The sequence below is a fragment of the Zea mays genome, chromosome 4, assembly GCF_902167145.1.
Source record: "Zea mays cultivar B73 chromosome 4, Zm-B73-REFERENCE-NAM-5.0, whole genome shotgun sequence".
Classification (NCBI taxonomy): domain Eukaryota; kingdom Viridiplantae; phylum Streptophyta; class Magnoliopsida; order Poales; family Poaceae; genus Zea; species Zea mays.
This window is the reverse complement of record NC_050099.1, coordinates 230,633,541-230,655,818: the sequence shown is the minus strand read 5'-3', so window position 1 is coordinate 230,655,818 and position 22,278 is coordinate 230,633,541. Positions and strand designations below refer to the sequence as shown.

Genomic DNA, 22,278 nt, shown 5'->3' with positions numbered 1-22,278 from the left:
GCTCCACCGTGGTTCCCTTGCACGACGCCCTGCGGCGGGTCCGCCGAACACAGCGTCAAAATGGACCCACATGTCATCGAAGGTACGTAGCTTGCAAGCGGCGTTCTCAATAACATTCAGATGCGCAGCCACGTCGTAGCAGGCCTAGGCTTTTTTGAGGAGCGCGGACTAGGGAGTAGGGAGGACGGGACGGGAGAGAGAGAGAGAGGCGCGTGCGTTCGTGGTCGGTGCCGGTGCGTGCGTGGCGTGGTGGCCGCTGCCGTACGTGATCCGTCCACCCCCTCTCCTCTTCCGACGCCGGCGACAGCGGGAGGTACTCCCGGGGAGGAATGGCCGTGGCAAGGGCTCCGCTCGGCGCGGTTGCTGCGATGGCGGTGGCCGCTCTCGTCTTCGCCATACTCATGACCGCCGCCGCTGCGGCGCAGGCACCGGCGCCCGCGCCCACCAGCGACGGTGCGCAGTCTCGCTCTTTCTCTCTCATCTCCCTTCATTTCTTCCTGCCCGCAATCACAATGCAATCCGGACGCCGCGAATCTGTGCTCCGCGCGCCTGGATCGTGGGGCCGGACGCCGGAATCGCGTTCTGTTCGTTCCCCATTGTAACAAAAAAAAAAAATCTCCGGTGTTTGTCGATCTGGTTCTTTTGGGAACCAAGATGGAGAAAATCTCACAACTGTTCATCGCACAAGTTTTTCCCAGTGCTACCTGCATTGCCGTAGAATTTAGATCCCCCATGTCTGGACGTTAATTAATTATTACAGACACAATAATAATCGCGAATCTCCTGCATGTGTGCTTTCTTCTGCGGCAGTGCTGGTCAGGAAAGGATGCGTTTTCGCGAAAATACAAAGTTAACGCGAACAGTTGAGGCCCCGGAGGAAACTGCCATCTTTCAATTAAATAAATTCTTTCAGTTTTGACACATAACTCCAATGCAATTTTTTTGTTATATGCAAAACTTCTCTTATGAAGAATATTCACATCTTGACTAAACTGCTGTCAGATTTGCACTTCGTCTGTTGCGCCTGTCAGCAATGAGTTTGGTGGTTTTGCAGTTCGTAGAAATCTTGATTCTTGCTATGGCCGTCTCCTTGCATTTACGTTCTAATATAATACTAGTACTCTGGCAGCTACCATTGCCTACTTTTTCATGGAATGCCTCTTAGGGGGTGTTTGGGAACAAAGTTTTTCTGCAGTTTTGGAAGAATACTGCAGTATTCTCAAATACTGCAGTATTATATACATAATGGTGTTTGGCAAGCTGGGTAAAATCTCTGTTTTCAAAACTGAAGTATTGCAAATACTATAGTTGTTTTAAGGCATTCTAAACTTAGCTCTGGACCTCAGTTTTCAAAACTGCGGTATTATAAACTACGGTATTGTCATAACTAAAGTATAGTATAGTATTTCAAAAACTGTAGTTTTCAAAAACTTTGTTCCCAAACAGGGCCTTACTTGTTGTCTGTTCCACAAACAAACTGTCACATTGCCACAAGTAACGGGTTTGCTAGGTATATCTGATGTGAAATGAAAAATGTAGTCCTCTTTAATGATCTAGGCTGTATGTATTTGTTGGCTGCCCTTGATTGATCAAAGAGATAATCCTCTTTGGTGCCGTTATAAAAGAGAGATGGTCCCCTGTTAATCTTTTTATGGTCCTAGATAGATCCACACAGGTCCTTTTTCTTGTGCAAGTTCAGCCAGCTTCTATTTTCCTACCATTGTTTATACTGCCGATTGGTTGTGCAGTAGTTTTCTGCCCATATTGGTACCTTCCCTTGGCAAGCATGCCTTTGTCTAGGACGATGGAGATTTTCTTTGTCTGAAAATGATTGCAAACCAAAATTTCCAACGCTTTGCTGTGTGTTTGAGTGATTTGAAGAATGTGACATTTGTAGCTTTGTCTGAAAATCACTTATGTTTGATCAGACTCCATAAATTGCTGGTCTATGGGGAACTGTCTTATACTAATGGGGTGTTTGGTTTGAAGAATGAATCCATTCTAGATGAGGTGGTGCATCATAAGTTCAATCCACAAATTTGGTGGAATGAACTCATTCCTCATATTAATACTAATTATTAGCCTATGAGAAATGAAATAGTGATGGATCAACTCATTACATTCAACAAACCAAACAAGAAAAATGAGCAGTAAGAAGGTGATAGACTACCTCATTCCTCAAACCAAACACCCCATAAAGGTTTTCATGATGTTACTAGATATACGAAGGGTGGGTTTTGGGTAGAAGAACACCCCATTCACACCGAGTACTGAAAATGACTTCTCTTTGGCTAGTTTCCCCAAATTGTTTTAATGTGCCAACTGCTGTGTCCTATTGGTTTTCATGAGATAACAGAGATAGGAAAACTGACTTGATATTGTGCCATTTGTACCGAGTACTCTAAAGGACTCATCCCTGTCAGTTTTCACAAATTTGTTTACGTATAAATGCTGAGTACTAGTAGCATTCATGGTGTTATTGGACACAGTAATAATAAGTATAAGGTAATACTAGGAAAATGTCTGAAACTAGCACGCAGAAGAAAATTTCCATTGCTTGTTTCAAGCATGATAAAATCATCAGTCAGCTCTCAATAACTTGTCATGTGTATATAAATGCGCACGCAAACGATCTGTAGTCATTAGGGACACGTTTCAAATTCAGATACTCGTACCAGTAGGAATTGTGCACTCCATGTTGAACAATGTATGGAAATTTTCTCACATGCAGTCATTGAAAAATTGCATAAGGTACTAGTAGTGACTGTATTGTTATCTTTATATATCTTCTTCTTCTTTTCTTTAAAAGAGTGAGTTGGATATGCATCGTCAATGCATGTACAATTGATAAACTACCACATGTGACAGTGAACAGTATTTTTCATCTCGTGCAGCACACAGGAATCTTATTCTTGACGATCTCCAGTGATTCCAAAGACTAAAACATGTGCAACTGTCTTGTGATTGATTCCTTGCAGGCACATCAATCGACCTGGGGATTGCGTACATCCTTATGCTGGTTGCCCTAGTGCTCACCTACCTGATCCACCCGCTTGACGCGTCCTCCCCCTACAAGCTCTTCTGATCCCTGCGCCTTTCCGTTTGGTCATGCGGTTAAGGGCGCGATAGGATTTTGAGTTAGGCAACGTGCTTAGGTGAGGCTGGGAGGTTTAGGATGATGATTGCGGTCATCTGGTCTTGCTTGGTATGATGTATTGGAGGCTCGAAGCTGTTGGTGTTCTGATTGGTTTTGTATCGGACGGACTCCATGATCTTTGTGCTCAGTCCCTCAGTTCTGCTCTGTTTTGGCTGGTGCCGCTCGGTGTATGAGCTCTGCTCTGCTTGCCGTTGCAAGTTGCGGCAGCAGGCACGTGAAGAGTGGATGTGCCTGGCACAGCTGACACGCATGCGTGTCCACTCCTTCCTGTCACGCATGCAACTTTTGATATTCAATGGACTTCTAAATATTTAGGAGTTGTGGCTTGTTAGGGTATACGCAACCACATTTAATATATGGCCTCTTGAGAGGTATTTAGAGGGTACATGAAAAAAAAAACATAAGGGAGTCTATTTGTCAAGAGTCCGTCTCTATAGGATACTCTATGAATCTTGTTTCTTAACTATATTTACGATCTAAAGACTTAATTTTGTATTATACATCGATCCAAGGGCTCTAAGTTGTAAATGATCTTACAATGGACCAAAGCCGAGAGATTACATGATATCGTTGTTGCCAAGCAATGTTGAATCCTACAACACCGCAACTCCAACTTTGCCATAACACACTCTTCCAAGCAAGACACACATCCTTGCATAATATGGCGTAAGGCTATCTTTAACATCGTCCTTCATATTTATTCTCTATATCTCTCTTTTACTGTTCTCTCTATAGATATCTATATTAGATGTATATTTTAATTTATTTTTATACATATGTATTTATCATACCTTTACATTTTTAATTATATATTTTAGTTTTGTTTAATCTGTTGTTTAAAGTATTAAAATGGATAGAAGATGTGAGAGAGAATTTTTCTCTATACATATAGAGGATGTAGGAATATTTTATATATTTAGAGAACGATGCTGAAAATGATAGGATAATAAATCTTCTCTATATTTAAAGGACAGAGCTCTTTAGGGACTATTGCTAGTAGTCTTACTTATCTCATCTTCTATTTTAAACTTCACTATGTAAATAGTGTAGTCTTATAACACCTGATTGGATGGCTGGCTGCACCAAACCAGATGGGCGTGAGCCTGGCCAGCCGCGTAGCGCCTTTCGCTCGTACGGGTGGATGCAGGAAAACAACGATAAAATAGCTTATTTTGCATCCGCTCGTGCAATCTACATCTGCCACGTGCAGGCAACCAACAGGTGTTCATATAAAGTTAACGCATACGGTAGCTCAGGATCAGACGTGTGGGCCCTATCGTGACTTGGCTCCACCCGACAGCGGCCATATGTCTCTACTACTTACTAGGTAAATGCCCGTGCGTTGCTACGGAAGAACATATTATGATAAAATATATTAAAATTCACAGAATAAGACAAGCATCGAATTAATTGAGTCAATGTCAGTTTGAGCATCCCACATAATAAGATAAGCATCATCGCCCACACTACAAAATTCCTATGCACTTCATTCCTCAAAACAAAAAAAAAACAATATAGGGTATTAATATACATAAAAATGAAAATAAGGCATCTATCAACATATACCTTTATAAAGCAGAGCATATGGGCTTCAATGACAAAAAAATACAAGTGCCAAGAAGTATCTCAAAATCTCGTGTGAAATTAGAGCATGGTAGCCTATGCAAACATAAGTACAAATAGAGTTCTGAACATGGAGGATATTTTTGTCGTTATTTGGATTAGTTTCATATAGAAAGACTAAAAAAGAAAAATTATGTTCAAATGAGGAATCATTCGACTCCCTAAAATCTCCTAGACACAACCACTCCATCCCAACCGGCTCCCGAAACAAACACTACCTTATATCGGCATTACGTGATGCACACAAAAGAGAAGGAAACCATGGATGCTTCGGAGGAAATAAACATGGAGGATATTTACTTTCAGTAAATAGAGACCAAGGCGGTAATCTATTTGATATTCCTTAATACATCTCAAAACACACCAGATTCAAAATATCCAGTTGAACGACAAAAATGCAGAGAGTACAGACGCCCATAAAAAGGAATGAGCGACTCAGCTCATACAATTACAAATGCCAAAGCAACGCCAAGCACATTTAGCAGGTCACTGTACCATCTCAAGGTCCTTGAAGTACTCGTGCTCAAGTGCTTGCCTAGCTGTGATTCTTTTGCTTGGCTCATATCAAAGCATTTTCTGTTAGCAGACGGAAATAGGTGAATTCAATACAGCGAGGATATACGATGCAGCGGTCATGATCAGCAATCCATTTGACTTACAGAGAGAAGGTCCAAGCCAGCAGGTTCAAGATTTGGGACTATTGTTGCCAGGTCCTGGAATGAAGGCATGGGATACATATGACAAACACAAATTGTAAGCTATGGATGAGGATACACAATGCACTTGCCACATGTGCCCAAGTAGCGAAATGCTTATGCTGTTGTCTTACCTGAGATTGCCACCTGGGGAAAGCAGTCTTGAAGTCAGGCAAACAACTGACTCCAGGCCAACTTTGTTCATTCGGTGTACCTAGCACCCTTCAATAGTGACCATGACACAAACAGAATCAGATAAACCTAAAATGTGCAAATACAAGATAAGAAATCTAACACCAGCACAAACATAGAACCTGAATATCTTGAACAGTTCGTCGATCTCAGAATCACCAGGGAATAGTGGCTTTTGGTTCACCATTTCCGCAAAGATACAGCCCACAGACCACACGTCAACTGGTGTGAAATCAATAAATGCATCATCAAATGCAAAAGAAAAATGGTTCCTAAAATATCAAGACAATTCTAAAAATTGCCCCAAGGGAGGATATGTCACTCTGTGCTATCTATGCGGTCGCTTTTGATCCATCAAAAGCATGTGACTGACGATGATCCCTGAACAAAGCCACAAAAATGATAGGATTCCGGAGATTGTTACCGGCGGGGCGGGCTGCTCGCTGCGACGATGCCCGTGTATAATCCATGCAGTAGATGCAGTTGAAAAGGGTCAGCTTCAGCTAGTAGCTCACAGTAAAAAACAGGACTGAGGCCACATCTCGATCTCGTCATGGTTTGCTCACTCAGAAAACCTGTTAAGTTTCAGTCAATATAGATAGATTCTTGGGCCCAAGAACAGGTTGCATAAAGTTTACTTTCGTTCATTCCTTCATTCACCGCCATTGTTAAGCAATAATCCTGCTGCACGGGGTCAACAAAAGCAGTTTCGTTTTGTATGCACCATCTATGGCGATATTAGTACTAAGGGCATGTACGAGAGGTAAGGAATGAGGGCAGGCATACCTCACCACTTTTTTTGGAAGGGGAGCTCGCCGGAGGGGATGGAGAAGCCTCGTCGATGGTACTACCTCGCAGACCTGCAAAGAGAGAGAAGAGGCGAGGAACTAAAGGCAGAGAGGATCCATGCGGCTAGTGGAGGGACAACTCTAGTTTCCATGTCGACGGTGATGGTGGAGCATGAGGGGAGCGGAGAAGGATAGCAGAGAAGAGGAGCAGATCATACTTTGAGCTATACTCCTCACCTCCACAGTAATACACTGGTAGATAGAATATGTTGAGATTCATAAAGTCCTGAAGCACCGGCGTGATGGACTGCTCCAGCGGGATCGCCACGCTCATCTGCTGGCTTGTCGCAACACCCTGCTGATTTAAATAGGACGATTAAGCGAACACCCAAATGCGCGTCGATTTGGGGCGAGGTTTTGGGCCCTCCTTACATCCTTATAAAAACACGTGTAAGTACAATACAGAAGAAATCATTTTATTCAGGGCAGAATATACCTCCGTTACGACGACGAGGGTTGGGAGGGGCCGAGGGGCACGACGGGGGCTGGGAGCACCCTTCCCTGCAAACGGAGATTCAAAATTGACACATACATTCAAAATTGAAGTGTCCTTTGTTCTAGACTATTCTCAATAACCATCCTAGTGTTCCCAAAAATGGGCATAAAGGAGTGCAATGTAGGTGAATTACTTGCATAGTAGAACTATGTTCAACACTAATAGCAAACATCAAACTTAAGGATGAGATGAGCAGGATTTTTTTGTCCCTTCTTTAATTATCAAAGGAAGTAAGATGCTAGTCTAAAATAGATTGTTTCATAGGATTAAACCTATGGAAGCTTTTACTATGCTTTTAAATGACTCATATAAAATGGTCAATTGAAGTCTAGAAAAAAACCACAACAGAAATATGCATCAATCATTTTAAAAGCACAACATTTATGTACTAAATTACCTTTCCAAGCCTCCCAAAAAGGATTTGATGAAGAAAAAATTGTAGTAATGTAAAGCTGGTATGAGATGGGTAGGAAAGGTGGCTGAAGCAGTAGCGAGAGAAAATGGAAACACTGAAAATGAAAAAACACCACTGCATTGGATATTATAAGTTACAAGTATTGATCAAGATAAGTCTAGGAACTATGGTTTAAAAGGTTACTACAACTAACCATAAAACTCAATATTAATCTAGGAAGTGTGTATATATGCTGAGGTTTCTCATCATCATCTATTATAAGATGGTGAGATCAAATCAAATACACAAATATTAAGCTACATGTAAGTTACAAAGACAATATAAAAAACACCACTGCATTGGATATTATAAGTTACTACAGAGCGAGCTTTGGATACTAATATAGCATGCTTTGAATAGAAGATAAAATGTCCATGCCAAGATTGCTACAGAAGTCTTATGACCAAGCAATGAGCATGGTCATCAAATCATCACGAAGTTGCTTGCTCGAGACCTATGACAGATGGATTGGAGCTACATGAGGATGAGCAAGCTGAAATAAATAAAAAAACTTATTTATAGGAAAGGTAAATAAATTATAGATAGAAGATATGTTTATGTAGCGTAGCGCTCAATATAGGCTAGACATGTCCCCTTAGTGCTCTTCAATGCCTTTATCCTCGGTGTGTGGTACAGCGAAGAGGGCGTCAGCCACCCCATGCGCCAGTTTTGTCCCCTTCCGCAGGCACTCCTGCCTCAGCTTCTCCCTGAGTTTTTCCGCTTCAGAAAAATTTAAACAGAACTTCTAGTTAGCAGTGCTTCTTGATTTATTTCCCTTCTAAAGTACACAAGTTACTTTTTATAGTAAACAGAAATGGTAGGGATTTGTGGGCTTTATGAAAGAAAAATTAGGGATATCAACCAAATGGCCTAACTTATGACATCAGTGACTTCTATAACTTCATTGATGGCCTAACTGACATTAGTGTGCAGGAAAAAGAAATTTCAGACTACAGAGTCCCTAAGTGTGGAAAGGATCAAAGAACAAACAGAAAACAAAAGATGACAGATTGCACACCAATGTTGAATAAAATGCAGATATTCTTTTATGAATGGACAGGATACCCGACACTTCGTTAATGAAGTTATTGTGATACTGGATGCATCACACGACAGACCAACAACAAACAAAAAAATCATTACGAACCAATTATATTCATATCTAAAAATTGTGGAAGTTGTTCTTTATACACTTGGATGTGTTCTCTTTTTTTGCTTGGATGAACAAGAGCTAATTTCTCTTATGTGGCGAGGAATTTAGAAATTTCCTTAAATGTTAGTCATGCGGGTCTGTAGTCCATATGCCATTGACATATTAAATGCATATATGATGGATTAGGAAATAGTTGCAGTGACATATAAGGAATCACCAATAACAAAATCGTGATGTTTCAGAGTTTCCCTCATGTTGCACTAACGTCTTGGTCCAGATGTGGTTAGACTTTTGCAGGTCTGCCTCTCTAGGATGTTAATGTCAAATGCCATAGATCTTGTATCTATCAGTTCTTTAGTACTTTCAAAGGTCAGTCGGTATGTCCTGCATGAAGTGTATGAAGTTACCAAAGACTTCAGTTGCTTTGGCTTTGTTATGTGTAAAGAGATATACTGGGATGAAAGGTCATATGCTAAATTTCTTCTTTCTTCTCTGGTTATAGTCAACCAACATCACTGCGATTAGTGTATGAAGTTACCATAGATCGTGGAAGGGATAGCGATGATGAAGTCAGTAATTTAAGCTAGGCAATTAAATCTAGTATTTACAGTAGTGAGGATATTGGTGAGGCCAGTTTCCCTTGGTTAGTGCAGCCATTTCACGTTTGGTCTATTAGCATACTTTAGTGATTTATATATAGGAATATTGATTTAAATTAAAATATTGAATGATTATTTTTTCTGAGATCCAGCATCTGCATATTATGCAGGTAAAAAATGAATTGTACTTGGTGTTGGCGAACTCATAGAGCCTGCTGGTGCTGGAGATGATGATGAGGCCAATATCCGCATCGTAGAGGATAGAGAGCTCCTTCATCTTCTTCAGCAGTCTGTTCCACCTCTTGGAAAAAGTCACATGCCTACTCATCGAGTTGTCTATCCTCCTTACCACTATCTTCCCCTCCTCATCAAACAGAACTCGATGCCTCTTGATTGACTGCTACGAAATTAGAATCTTGTGAATTACGGCGGGAAATTGGAGCTCACCTTCACGAGCTCACAGTCGTGTGGTGTAGCTGTGGTCGGGAGAGGAGAGCGCCAAGCAGAGAGCAGCGACAGTGTGCGGCTAGGAGCACGTGGCCAACTGCTGCTGGGAATTAAACATGACATCCTACATGCTCACTAAATTATGCCTTCTAATGGCAGTAGGCGTGCAAGAGGAAAATGATGTATTTTTGGCATCTCTACATTGTCTTTGTAGGTGATGCTAGCTGCTACTTGCTAATAGGTAATAACTCGGAGGAAAAAGGATCTCAAGTATTGATTTTTGGTTGCTTGTGTTCTGATCAAGCAGGAGACGAAGACAGTTCAACTGATATATAGATCAGAGTTGAACTTCATCCATAGATGTACTGATGATTGCTACTTCAGTAATAAGACCCTATAAATTACATTGTTGAGCAGCGACAAGCTCATGCATAGCTCTCATATTGATAAAAGTATTATCCCACAGAGGAAAATGAATAAGATAACAAATATAGTCTAGAGAACATGTCGATTCTGTCATTTGCACCAAAGGCTATGTTTCCACAGACTAAAGCAGTGCTATAACTAACTGGTAATGACAAAGCGCTAGAACTGTTTTTTTAAATAATGGCAAATCACATGACTATTATGTAATAACAACTTAAATTATGGTATTCCCAAACACAAACGAATAGAATCGAAACAAGCACATCGATGAATGAGCCATGGATGCTCACCTGGGCAGGCAAAGGAGATCTGGAGGGGACGATGTCGGATGTCAAGGCCTACCTCTTCTTTAGATGGTTAAAGATCCATGAAAAAACCCTGAAAAGAAGTCAAAAATGAAGTGATTAGTAAGAAACATTACATATCAGAGCATCAGTTGACATGGTTTAATTGGATGATGAAGTGCTCCCAACTTATGCAAGGTAGACGAGTATCAACTGGCAGCTACACGTGTAAAATTTCCACTTATATTTAGGAAAATGAGAAGTATCAACTGATATCTACACGCGCAAAAATCTTTAGAAACAATAACAACTCAAATTAGCATATTAGGTGGCATAAGGTCCATCTAGTAATCAATTGTACAGTAAGCGTAAGAAACACACCTGAGAACACTGTCGTCCTTGACTTTACTCGCCATAGTCCACCTACTCACCCTTGAGGTAGTAGAAGAGTTCACGCGCCTGCATCGCCAGGAACAATAAACTCTCAGCGATCTATATTCAGGGGAACATAATCTTTCTTGTTCACAGACACGGAGAAGATACCAAATCATAATAAAAAACATAATGTGCATGTGATTTTAGGGAAGCATTGGCACCAGTGATCTTGGTATCCTTTGTTCTGTTGAGCACCTTCCTCACCTCGTTTGCAAGATCTATGATCGAATCATCTTCATGGCCTGAAGAGGGGCGGCATAATCACGATTTGATGTTTGAGTCTAGGATGTAAATACTGACTTTGCAGAAAGGACATACATGAACTACTCCCAGGTAATACTGTATTTTATGTAACACATGGGGTATAAATAACAGATATTCAGAGTGTTAACCACTTAAAAAATGTAAAAATAGGTTCTCTTACTAATGCTGGCTAATGCCTTCTCCATTGAGAACAGGTAATCCCTATTATAGCCAGTAGGGCCATTGGCTGTAGCAATTTGCCTGCCATTGGAAACAAGATTGTAGAACAAGTCACAATTTGATGCTTGCTCAGGTAAAATGCCCAAAAGAACAATAGAGGGGTGCAATGTCTCACCTTGCCATATACTGCAAAGGAGCAGGGCCAAGATAGTACTTGTTGCCAATTGGATCTGGAGTGGAAACGAACCTGCATGAACACCAAGTTATGAGTTCCATAGAGCAACATCAGCGGATAGCATGGAATTGGTATTTTTGGTTTTGGAACTTCAGATCCTTACACTAAGAAGCCCGTCACAGCTGGTTTCAAGGGATCTCCTTCCTGAACATGCATCAAGGAAACATGAGAGTTCTGAAAGAAAAAGCAGTTCAAAGCTAATTGTTCATACCTTGTAGAAATCAATGGATATCTTCTGGTCGTACTCACACTCTATTCTCTCCAAGTACTGAAATGAAGGTGAAATTTCAGTGTAATTCTAGTTTTTTTGGAACTGCAGAACATGGGAGAGAAAAAAAAGTAGCGCACCTGCATTGCTTTTAGCTCTTTTTCTAGACCACCCTTGACACAATATGCAATTCCCCAGCGCAAAAAAGTTAACTGTAAATAAGACCAACATAACAAAATTATGGGAATCTTAAATGTGAGTAGCATCTGATGAAAAGAACTTTAAATGAGCATATCATCATTCATCAAAAACAAAATCAGAACTAAAAAATGCGCATCAAGAATTTTATACAAAAGAGCAATGAATGGAGTAGAAGACAAAAAGGCCAATCATGCTCTCTAAATAGATAAGAGATCTTGAAAAGATGAGAAGCTGTGGGTGGATTCCAGATGTCAGCCACTGATCTTGCATGGGTTTTAGGTGCTATATAATGCTGCATGTTGTGTCGTCACGCAAAGCTGATCCATGGGTCCAACATGCCAAACTGGTGTGCAAAGCTAACAGCTATTGGAGTGGTTAAAGTAATGAGATTTTACACAGCTCACTATACAAGTAGAAAAAGAAATTACTCCCTACCCTATTCTTCCACTCTTTTCTAATTCCTTAGTCCAAAGTGAAGACCTCAATAAGATTTCAAGGCCAATGCAGAGCTACATATTCATGCGAGAACATGGATACAAACAAAATTAGGGCAGAAATAAAATAGAAGATACAAATACAAACAAATTACTCCACTTATCTGACATGGACTGACACCACTTGTAGTAGGGCGTGGTTGGTCGAAGACGCCTTATCGTCGCAGATGAACTGGATGCTGCCGCGCCAATGGAGGAAGGGGTACTGGAGCCGCATTGATGGAGGATGGGGTGTCGGGAAGTCGGTCGAAGATGCCTCGTCGTCGCAGATGAGCTGGCCGATGTCGCGCCGATGGAGGAAAGGGTGTTGGGGAAGTCCTTCGGCTCTAGATCGAGACCACACATCTCACCATGGGTTCGCAGGAGGCACGGTGGCGTTGAGCGCCCGTTGCTGTCCGCCATTGCCGCATCGGGATCTTGTGCGAGGGTGGCGTCGGGAAGTGGGCTCAGGGGCGGGGCGACGTGTCAGCGAGGAGGTTCTGCAGCGTTGGGGCTAGGGTCCCGAGAAACCTAGGCAAGGAAGCAGGGTTCTCTCCATCTGCGGGTAGCCGCCGTCTACAGGGATGTGATTGGGTTGAAGAGGCGACGAGGGGGAGGGAGCGCGGTGGGGCCCCGACCTCGTGCGATGATGACGACACGCGCCGTGGCTGCGAGTGTCGAGGAGGCGGCTAGGGGAGGGAGTGGTGGCGTAGCGGTGATGTGGCCTCGTGCAACGATAGCGGCACGTGCCGCGACTGTGGGGGTCGAGGAGGCGACGAGGGGGTGTCCCGAAGGCGGGACGAAGTGGTGGCGCGGCGGGGGCATGACCTCCGCGCGACTCAGGCTCGGCCGAGACAGCCGCCGCGCCGATGGAGGGAGGGAGTAGGCGAGGTCCTCCGGCTCCCGATGCAGGAAGGACGAAGGGGAGCTTGCGGACGTCGGCAAAGTGCATGAATGGTCAAAGAAGTGGAGGTCGTGGAGATGGAGGCTGCGGTAGTAGAGCTGACCGAGCGGTTGGGCGCGATGTCGTGCGGACGGAGGTTGCCGAAGAAGACTGCTGCGGTTGCTGGAGTATGGGCCGCCCCAAACGTATGGGCCGCACCAAAAATTCAGCCCAGAACGCTGGTACTGTTGTGTTGTTGTGTCTTGCAAAACAATAGTACCATACTGGCTAGTAAAGGAGACATAGAGCGGCTTATAAGCGTTGGCTTGGACCCAACAGTAAGAACTCTGTTGTTGTGTGTTTAGTGGCTGAACTGTCCAGATTCAACTCGTGAGTACGTGTAATTTTTTGCTGGCCCTGTGGGGGGAGGGGGGCGCACGTAGATGGCAGAACGGCAGAACATGTCAGAGGCAGAACACGTCAGAGGCAGACTACTATTGCTTACTTAATAAGTAGTAGAGATTAAGTAAGCAATAGTAGTCTGCCTCTGACGTGTTCTGCCTCTGACATGTTCTGCCGTTCTGCCATCTACGTGCGCCCCCCCCACAGGGCCAGCAAAAAATTACACGTACTCACGAGTTGAATCTGGACAGTTCAGCCACTAAACACACAACAACAGAGTTCTTACTGTTGGGTCCAAGCCAACGCTTATAAGCCGCTCTATGTCTCCTTTACTAGCCAGTATGGTACTATTGTTTTGCAAGACACAACAACACAACAGTACCAGCGTTCTGGGCTGAATTTTTGGTGCGGCCCATACGTTTGGGGCGGCCCATACTCCAGCGACCGCAGCAGTCTTCTTCGGCAACCTCCGTCCGCACGACATCGCGCCCAACCGCTCGGTCAGCTCTACTACCGCAGCCTCCATCTCCACGACCTCCACTTCTTTGACCATTCATGCACTTTGCCGACGTCCGCAAGCTCCCCTTCGTCCTTCCTGCATCGGGAGCCGGAGGACCTCGCCTACTCCCTCCCTCCATCGGCGCGGCGGCTGTCTCGGCCGAGCCTGAGTCGCGCGGAGGTCATGCCCCCGCCGCGCCACCACTTCGTCCCGCCTTCGGGACACCCCCTCGCCGCCTCCTCGACCCCCACAGTCGCGGCACGTGCCGCTATCGTCGCACGAGGCCACATCACCGCTACGCCACCACTCCCTCCCCTAGCCGCCTCCTCGACACTCGCAGCCACGGCGCGTGTCGTCATCATCGCACGAGGTCGGGGCCCCACCGCGCTCCCTCCCCCTCGTCGCCTCTTCAACCCAATCGCATCCCTGTAGACGGCGGCTATCCGCAGATGGAGAGAACCCTGCTTCCTTGCCTAGGTTTCTCGGGACCCTAGCCCCAACGCTGCAGAACCTCCTCGCTGACACGTCGCCCCGCCCCCGAGCCCACTTCCCGACCGATGCGGCATTGGCGGACAGCAACGGGCGCTCAACGCCACCGTGCCTCCTGCGAACCCATGGTGAGATGTGTGGTCTCGATCTAGAGCCGAAGGACTTCCCCAACACCCTTTCCTCCATCGGCGCGACATCGGCCAGCTCATCTGCGACGACGAGGCATCTTCGACCGACTTCCCGACACCCCATCCTCCATCAATGCGGCTCCAGTACCCCTTCCTCCATTGGCGCGGCAGCATCCAGTTCATCTGCGACGACAAGGCGTCTTCGACCAACCACGCCCTACTACAAGTGGTGTCGATCAGTCCATGTCAGATAAGTGGAGTAATTTGTTTGTATCTGTATCTTCTATTTTATTTCTGCCCTAATTTTGTTTGTATCCATGTTCTCGCATGAATATGTAGCTCTGCATTGGCCTTGAAATCTTATTGAGGTCTTCACTTTGGACTAAGGAATTAGAAAAGAGTGGAAGAATAGGGTAGGGAGTAATTTCTTTTTCTACTTGTATAGTGAGCTGTGTAAAATCTCATTACTTTAACCACTCCAATAGCTGTTAGCTTTGCACACCAGTTTGGCATGTTGGACCCATGGATCAGCTTTGCGTGACGACACAACATGCAGCATTATATAGCACCTAAAACCCATGCAAGATCAGTGGCTGACATCTGGAATCCACCCACAGCTTCTCATCTTTTCAAGATCTCTTATCTATTTAGAGAGCATGATTGGCCTTTTTGTCTTCTACTCCATTCATTGCTCTTTTGTATAAAATTCTTGATGCGCATTTTTTAGTTCTGATTTTGTTTTTGATGAATGATGATATGCTCATTTAAAGTTCTTTTCATCAGATGCTACTCACATTTAAGATTCCCATAATTTTGTTATGTTGGTCTTATTTACAGTTAACTTTTTTGCGCTGGGGAATTGCATATTGTGTCAAGGGTGGTCTAGAAAAAGAGCTAAAAGCAATGCAGGTGCGCTACTTTTTTTTCTCTCCCATGTTCTGCAGTTCCAAAAAAAACTAGAATTACACTGAAATTTCACCTTCATTTCAGTACTTGGAGAGAATAGAGTGTGAGTACGACCAGAAGATATCCATTGATTTCTACAAGGTATGAACAATTAGCTTTGAACTGCTTTTTCTTTCAGAACTCTCATGTTTCCTTGATGCATGTTCAGGAAGGAGATCCCTTGAAACCAGCTGTGACGGGCTTCTTAGTGTAAGGATCTGAAGTTCCAAAACCAAAAATACCAATTCCATGCTATCCGCTGATGTTGCTCTATGGAACTCATAACTTGGTGTTCATGCAGGTTCGTTTCCACTCCAGATCCAATTGGCAACAAGTACTATCTTGGCCCTGCTCCTTTGCAGTATATGGCAAGGTGAGACATTGCACCCCTCTATTGTTCTTTTGGGCATTTTACCTGAGCAAGCATCAAATTGTGACTTGTTCTACAATCTTGTTTCCAATGGCAGGCAAATTGCTACAGCCAATGGCCCTACTGGCTATAATAGGGATTACCTGTTCTCAATGGAGAAGGCATTAGCCAGCATTAGTAAGAGAACCTATTTTTACATTTTTTAAGTGGTTAACACTCTGAATATCTGTTATTTATACCCCATGTGTTACATAAAATACAGTATTACCTGGGAGTAGTTCATGTATGTCCTTTCTGCAAAGTCAGTATTTACATCCTAGACTCAAACATCAAATCGTGATTATGCTGCCCCTCTTCAGGCCATGAAGATGATTCGATCATAGATCTTGCAAACGAGGTGAGGAAGGTGCTCAACAGAACAAAGGATACCAAGATCACTGGTGCCAATGCTTCCCTAAAATCACATGCACATTATGTTTTTTATTATGATTTGGTATCTTCTCCGTGTCTGTGAACAAGAAAGATTATGTTCCCCTGAATATAGATCGCTGAGAGTTTATTGTTCCTGGCGATGCAGGCGCGTGAACTCTTCTACTACCTCAAGGGTGAGTAGGTGGACTATGGCGAGTAAAGTCAAGGACGACAGTGTTCTCAGGTGTGTTTCTTACGCTTACTGTACAATTGATTACTAGATGGACCTTATGCCACCTAATATGCTAATTTGAGTTGTTATTGTTTCTAAAGATTTTTGCGCGTGTAGATATCAGTTGATACTTCTCATTTTCCTAAATATAAGTGGAAATTTTACACGTGTAGCTGCCAGTTGATACTCGTCTACCTTGCATAAGTTGGGAGCACTTCATCATCCAATTAAACCAGGTCAACTGATGCTCTGATATGTAATGTTTCTTACTAATCACTTCATTTTTGACTTCTTTTCAGGGTTTTTTCATGGATCTTTAACCATCTAAAGAAGAGGTAGGCCTTGACATCCGACATCGTCCCCTCCAGATCTCCTTTGCCTGCCCAGGTGAGCATCCATGGCTCGTTCATCGATGTGCTTGTTTCGATTCTATTCGTTTGTGTTTGGGAATACCATAATTTAAGTTGTTATTACATAATAGTCATGTGATTTGCCATTATTTAAAAAAACAGTTCTAGCGCTTTGTCATTACCAGTTAGTTATAGCACTGCTTTAGTCTGTGGAAACATAGCCTTTGGTGCAAATGACAGAATCGACATGTTCTCTAGACTATATTTGTTATCTTATTCATTTTCCTCTGTGGGATAATACTTTTATCAATATGAGAGCTATGCATGAGCTTGTCGCTGCTCAACAATGTAATTTATAGGGTCTTATTACTGAAGTAGCAATCATCAGTACATCTATGGATGAAGTTCAACTCTGATCTATATATCAGTTGAACTGTCTTCGTCTCCTGCTTGATCAGAACACAAGCAACCAAAAATCAATACTTGAGATCCTTTTTCCTCCGAGTTATTACCTATTAGCAAGTAGCAGCTAGCATCACCTACAAAGACAATGTAGAGATGCCAAAAATACATCATTTTCCTCTTGCACGCCTACTGCCATTAGAAGGCATAATTTAGTGCAAGCATGTAGGATGTCATGTTTAATTCCCAGCAGCAGTTGGCCACGTGCTCCTAGCCGCACACTGTCGCTGCTCTCTGCTTGGCGCTCTCCTCTCCCGACCACAGCTACACCACACGACTGTGAGCTCGTGAAGGTGAGCTCCAATTTCCCGCCGTAATTCACAAGATTCTAATTTCGTAGCAGTCAATCAAGAGGCATCGAGTTCTGTTTGATGAGGAGGGGAAGATAGTGGTAAGGAGGATAGACAACTCGATGAGTAGGCATGTGACTTTTTCCAAGAGGTGGAACAGACTGCTGAAGAAGATGAAGGAGCTCTCTATCCTCTACGATGCGGATATTGGCCTCATCATCATCTCCAGCACCAGCAGGCTCTACGAGTTCGCCAACACCAAGTACAATTCATTTTTTACCTGCATAATATGCAGATGCTGGATCTCAGAAAAAATAATCATTCAATATTTTAATTTAAATCAATATTCCTATATATAAATCACTAAAGTATGCTAATAGACCAAACGTGAAATGGCTGCACTAACCAAGGGAAACTGGCCTCACCAATATCCTCACTACTGTAAATACTAGATTTAATTGCCTAGCTTAAATTACTGACTTCATCATCGCTATCCCTTCCACGATCTATGGTAACTTCATACACTAATCGCAGTGATGTTGGTTGACTATAACCAGAGAAGAAAGAAGAAATTTAGCATATGACCTTTCATCCCAGTATATCTCTTTACACATAACAAAGCCAAAGCAACTGAAGTCTTTGGTAACTTCATACACTTCATGCAGGACATACCGACTGACCTTTGAAAGTACTAAAGAACTGATAGATACAAGATCTATGGCATTTGACATTAACATCCTAGAGAGGCAGACCTGCAAAAGTCTAACCACATCTGGACCAAGACGTTAGTGCAACATGAGGGAAACTCTGAAACATCACGATTTTGTTATTGGTGATTCCTTATATGTCACTGCAACTATTTCCTAATCCATCATATATGCATTTAATATGTCAATGGCATATGGACTACAGACCCGCATGACTAACATTTAAGGAAATTTCTAAATTCCTCGCCACATAAGAGAAATTAGCTCTTGTTCATCCAAGCAAAAAAAGAGAACACATCCAAGTGTATAAAGAACAACTTCCACAATTTTTAGATATGAATATAATTGGTTCGTAATGATTTTTTTGTTTGTTGTTGGTCTGTCGTGTGATGCATCCAGTATCACAACAACTTCATTAACGAAGTGTCGGGTATCCTGTCCATTCATAAAAGAATATCTGCATTTTATTCAACATTGGTGTGCAATCTGTCATCTTTTGTTTTCTGTTTGTTCTTTGATCCTTTCCACACTTAGGGACTCTGTAGTCTGAAATTTCTTTTTCCTGCACACTAATGTCAGTTAGGCCATCAATGAAGTTATAGAAGTCACTGATGTCATAAGTTAGGCCATTTGGTTGATATCCCTAATTTTTCTTTCATAAAGCCCACAAATCCCTACCATTTCTGTTTACTATAAAAAGTAACTTGTGTACTTTAGAAGGGAAATAAATCAAGAAGCACTGCTAACTAGAAGTTCTGTTTAAATTTTTCTGAAGCGGAAAAACTCAGGGAGAAGCTGAGGCAGGAGTGCCTGCGGAAGGGGACGAAACTGGCGCATGGGGTGGCTGACGCCCTCTTCGCTGTACCACACACCGAGGATAAAGGCATTGAAGAGCACTAAGGGGACATGTCTAGCCTATATTGAGCGCTACGCTACATAAACATATCTTCTATCTATAATTTATTTACCTTTCCTATAAATAAGTTTTTTTATTTATTTCAGCTTGCTCATCCTCATGTAGCTCCAATCCATCTGTCATAGGTCTCGAGCAAGCAACTTCGTGATGATTTGATGACCATGCTCATTGCTTGGTCATAAGACTTCTGTAGCAATCTTGGCATGGACATTTTATCTTCTATCCAAAGCATGCTATATTAGTATCCAAAGCTCGCTCTGTAGTAACTTATAATATCCAATGCAGTGGTGTTTTTTATATTGTCTTTGTAACTTACATGTAGCTTAATATTTGTGTATTTGATTTGATCTCACCATCTTATAATAGATGATGATGAGAAACCTCAGCATATAGACACACTTCCTAGATTAATATTGAGTTTTATGGTTAGTTGTAGTAACCTTTTAAACCATAGTTCCTAGACTTATCTTGATCAATACTTGTAACTTATAATATCCAATGCAGTGGTGTTTTTTCATTTTCAGTGTTTCCATTTTCTCTCGCTACTGCTTCAGCCACCTTTCCTACCCATCTCATACCAACTTTACATTACTACAATTTTTTCTTCATCAAATCCTTTTTGGGAGGCTTGGAAAGGTAATTTAGTACATAAATGTTGTGCTTTTAAAATGATTGATGCATATTTCTGTTGTGGTTTTTTTCTAGACTTCAATTGACCATTTTATATGAGTCATTTAAAAGCATAGTAAAAGCTTCCATAGGTTTAATCCTATGAAACAATCTATTTTAGACTAGCATCTTACTTCCTTTGATAATTAAAGAAGGGACAAAAAAATCCTGCTCATCTCATCCTTAAGTTTGATGTTTGCTATTAGTGTTGAACATAGTTCTACTATGCAAGTAATTCACCTACATTGCACTCCTTTATGCCCATTTTTGGGAACACTAGGATGGTTATTGAGAATAGTCTAGAACAAAGGACACTTCAATTTTGAATGTATGTGTCAATTTTGAATCTCCGTTTGCAGGGAAGGGTGCTCCCAGCCCCCGTCGTGCCCCTCGGCCCCTCCCAACCCTCGTCGTCGTAACGGAGGTATATTCTGCCCTGAATAAAATGATTTCTTCTGTATTGTACTTACACGTGTTTTTATAAGGATGTAAGGAGGGCCCAAAACCTCGCCCCAAATCGACGCGCATTTGGGTGTTCGCTTAATCGTCCTATTTAAATCAGCAGGGTGCTGCGACAAGCCAGCAGATGAGCGTGGCGATCCCGCTGGAGCAGTCCATCACGCCGGTGCTTCAGGACTTTATGAATCTCAACATATTCTATCTACCAGTGTATTACTGTGGAGGTGAGGAGTATAGCTCAAAGTATGATCTGCTCCTCTTCTCTGCTATCCTTCTCCGCTCCCCTCATGCTCCACCATCACCGTCGACATGGAAACTAGAGTTGTCCCTCCACTAGCCGCATGGATCCTCTCTGCCTTTAGTTCCTCGCCTCTTCTCTCTCTTTGCAGGTCTGCGAGGTAGTACCATCGACGAGGCTTCTCCATCCCCTCCGGTGAGCTCCCCTTCCAAAAAAAGTGGTGAGGTATGCCTGCCCTCATTCCTTACCTCTCGTACATGCCCTTAGTACTAATATCGCCATAGATGGTGCATACAAAACGAAACTGCTTTTGTTGACCCCGTGCAGCAGGATTATTGCTTAACAATGGCGGTGAATGAAGGAATGAACGAAAGTAAACTTTATGCAACCTGTTCTTGGGCCCAAGAATCTCTCTATATTGACTGAAACTTAACAGGTTTTCTGAGTGAGCAAACCATGACGAGATCGAGATGTGGCCTCGGTCCTGTTTTTTACTGTGAGCTACTAGCTGAAGCTGACCCTTTTCAACTGCATCTACTGCATGGATTATACACGGGCATCGTCGCAGCGAGCAGCCCGCCCCGCCGGTAACAATCTCCGGAATCCTATCATTTTTGTGGCTTTGTTCAGGGATCATCGTCAGTCACATGCTTTTGATGGATCAAAAGCGACCGCATAGATAGCATAGAGTGACATATCCTCCCTTGGGGCAATTTTTAGAATTGTCTTGATATTTTAGGAACCATTTTTCTTTTGCATTTGATGATGCATTTATTGATTTCACACCAGTTGACGTGTGGTCTGTGGGCTGTATCTTTGCGGAAATGGTGAACCAAAAGCCACTATTCCCTGGTGATTCTGAGATCGACGAACTGTTCAAGATATTCAGGTTCTATGTTTGTGCTGGTGTTAGATTTCTTATCTTGTATTTGCACATTTTAGGTTTATCTGATTCTGTTTGTGTCATGGTCACTGTTGAAGGGTGCTAGGTACACCGAATGAACAAAGTTGGCCTGGAGTCAGTTGTTTGCCTGACTTCAAGACTGCTTTCCCTAGGTGGCAATCTCAGGTAAGACAACAGCATAAGCATTTCGCTACTTGGGCACATGTGGCAAGTGCATTGTGTATCCTCATCCATAGCTTACAATTTGTGTTTGTCATATGTATCCCATGCCTTCATTCCAGGACCTGGCAACAATAGTCCCAAATCTTGAACCTGCTGGCTTGGACCTTCTCTCTGTAAGTCAAATGGATTGCTGATCATGACCGCTGCATCGTATATCCTCGCTGTATTGAATTCACCTATTTCCGTCTGCTGACAGAAAATGCTTTGATATGAGCCAAGCAAAAGAATCACAGCTAGGCAAGCACTTGAGCACGAGTACTTCAAGGACCTTGAGATGGTACAGTGACCTGCTAAATGTGCTTGGCGTTGCTTTGGCATTTGTAATTGTATGAGCTGAGTCGCTCATTCCTTTT

General features: G+C 42.8%; 3 protein-coding genes and 1 long non-coding RNA gene across 5 annotated transcripts; 2 read left to right on the top strand and 2 right to left on the bottom strand.

Moving 5' to 3' along the window:
• LOC100284120 (AGP16) lies at positions 1-3,296 on the top strand. Of its 2 annotated transcripts, none has more exons than NM_001331151.1 (2): positions 1-82; positions 2,979-3,296. In NM_001331151.1, the coding sequence occupies exons 1-2, from the start codon at positions 61-63 to the stop codon at positions 3,083-3,085; spliced, it is 129 nt and encodes a 42-aa protein (NP_001318080.1). In that variant the 5' UTR covers positions 1-60; the 3' UTR covers positions 3,086-3,296. The 2 variants fall into 2 exon arrangements, with proteins under 2 accessions (NP_001318080.1, NP_001150489.1); NM_001157017.1 differs by lacking the exon at positions 1-82 and adding an exon at positions 115-453 and having other exon boundaries at positions 2,979-3,255.
• Positions 3,297-5,468: 2,172 nt separating this feature from the next.
• Positions 5,469-5,901, bottom strand: LOC103654717 (uncharacterized). Its single transcript, XR_002268910.2, has 3 exons — positions 5,790-5,901; positions 5,610-5,697; positions 5,469-5,493 (listed from the first exon to the last, which is right to left on the bottom strand). It is a non-coding gene; the product is annotated as an uncharacterized lncRNA (long non-coding RNA).
• Positions 5,902-5,999: 98 nt separating this feature from the next.
• LOC109945951 (uncharacterized) lies at positions 6,000-11,971 on the bottom strand. Its single transcript, XM_020552347.1, has 11 exons — positions 11,816-11,971; positions 11,679-11,735; positions 11,571-11,611; positions 11,408-11,479; positions 11,234-11,313; positions 10,936-11,051; positions 10,806-10,866; positions 6,952-7,016; positions 6,693-6,810; positions 6,454-6,527; positions 6,000-6,170 (listed from the first exon to the last, which is right to left on the bottom strand). The coding sequence occupies exons 1-11, from the start codon at positions 11,939-11,941 to the stop codon at positions 6,000-6,002; spliced, it is 981 nt and encodes a 326-aa protein (XP_020407936.1). The 5' UTR covers positions 11,942-11,971.
• A 3,553-nt stretch (positions 11,972-15,524) lies between these two features.
• Positions 15,525-20,898, top strand: LOC109945950 (uncharacterized). Its single transcript, XM_020552346.1, has 9 exons — positions 15,525-15,659; positions 15,741-15,797; positions 15,865-15,905; positions 15,997-16,068; positions 16,163-16,242; positions 16,425-16,540; positions 16,610-16,670; positions 20,462-20,526; positions 20,668-20,898. Exons 1-9 carry the CDS (start codon positions 15,534-15,536, stop codon positions 20,896-20,898), a joined length of 849 nt encoding a protein of 282 aa, XP_020407935.1. The 5' UTR covers positions 15,525-15,533.
• Positions 20,899-22,278: the final 1,380 nt, after the last annotated feature.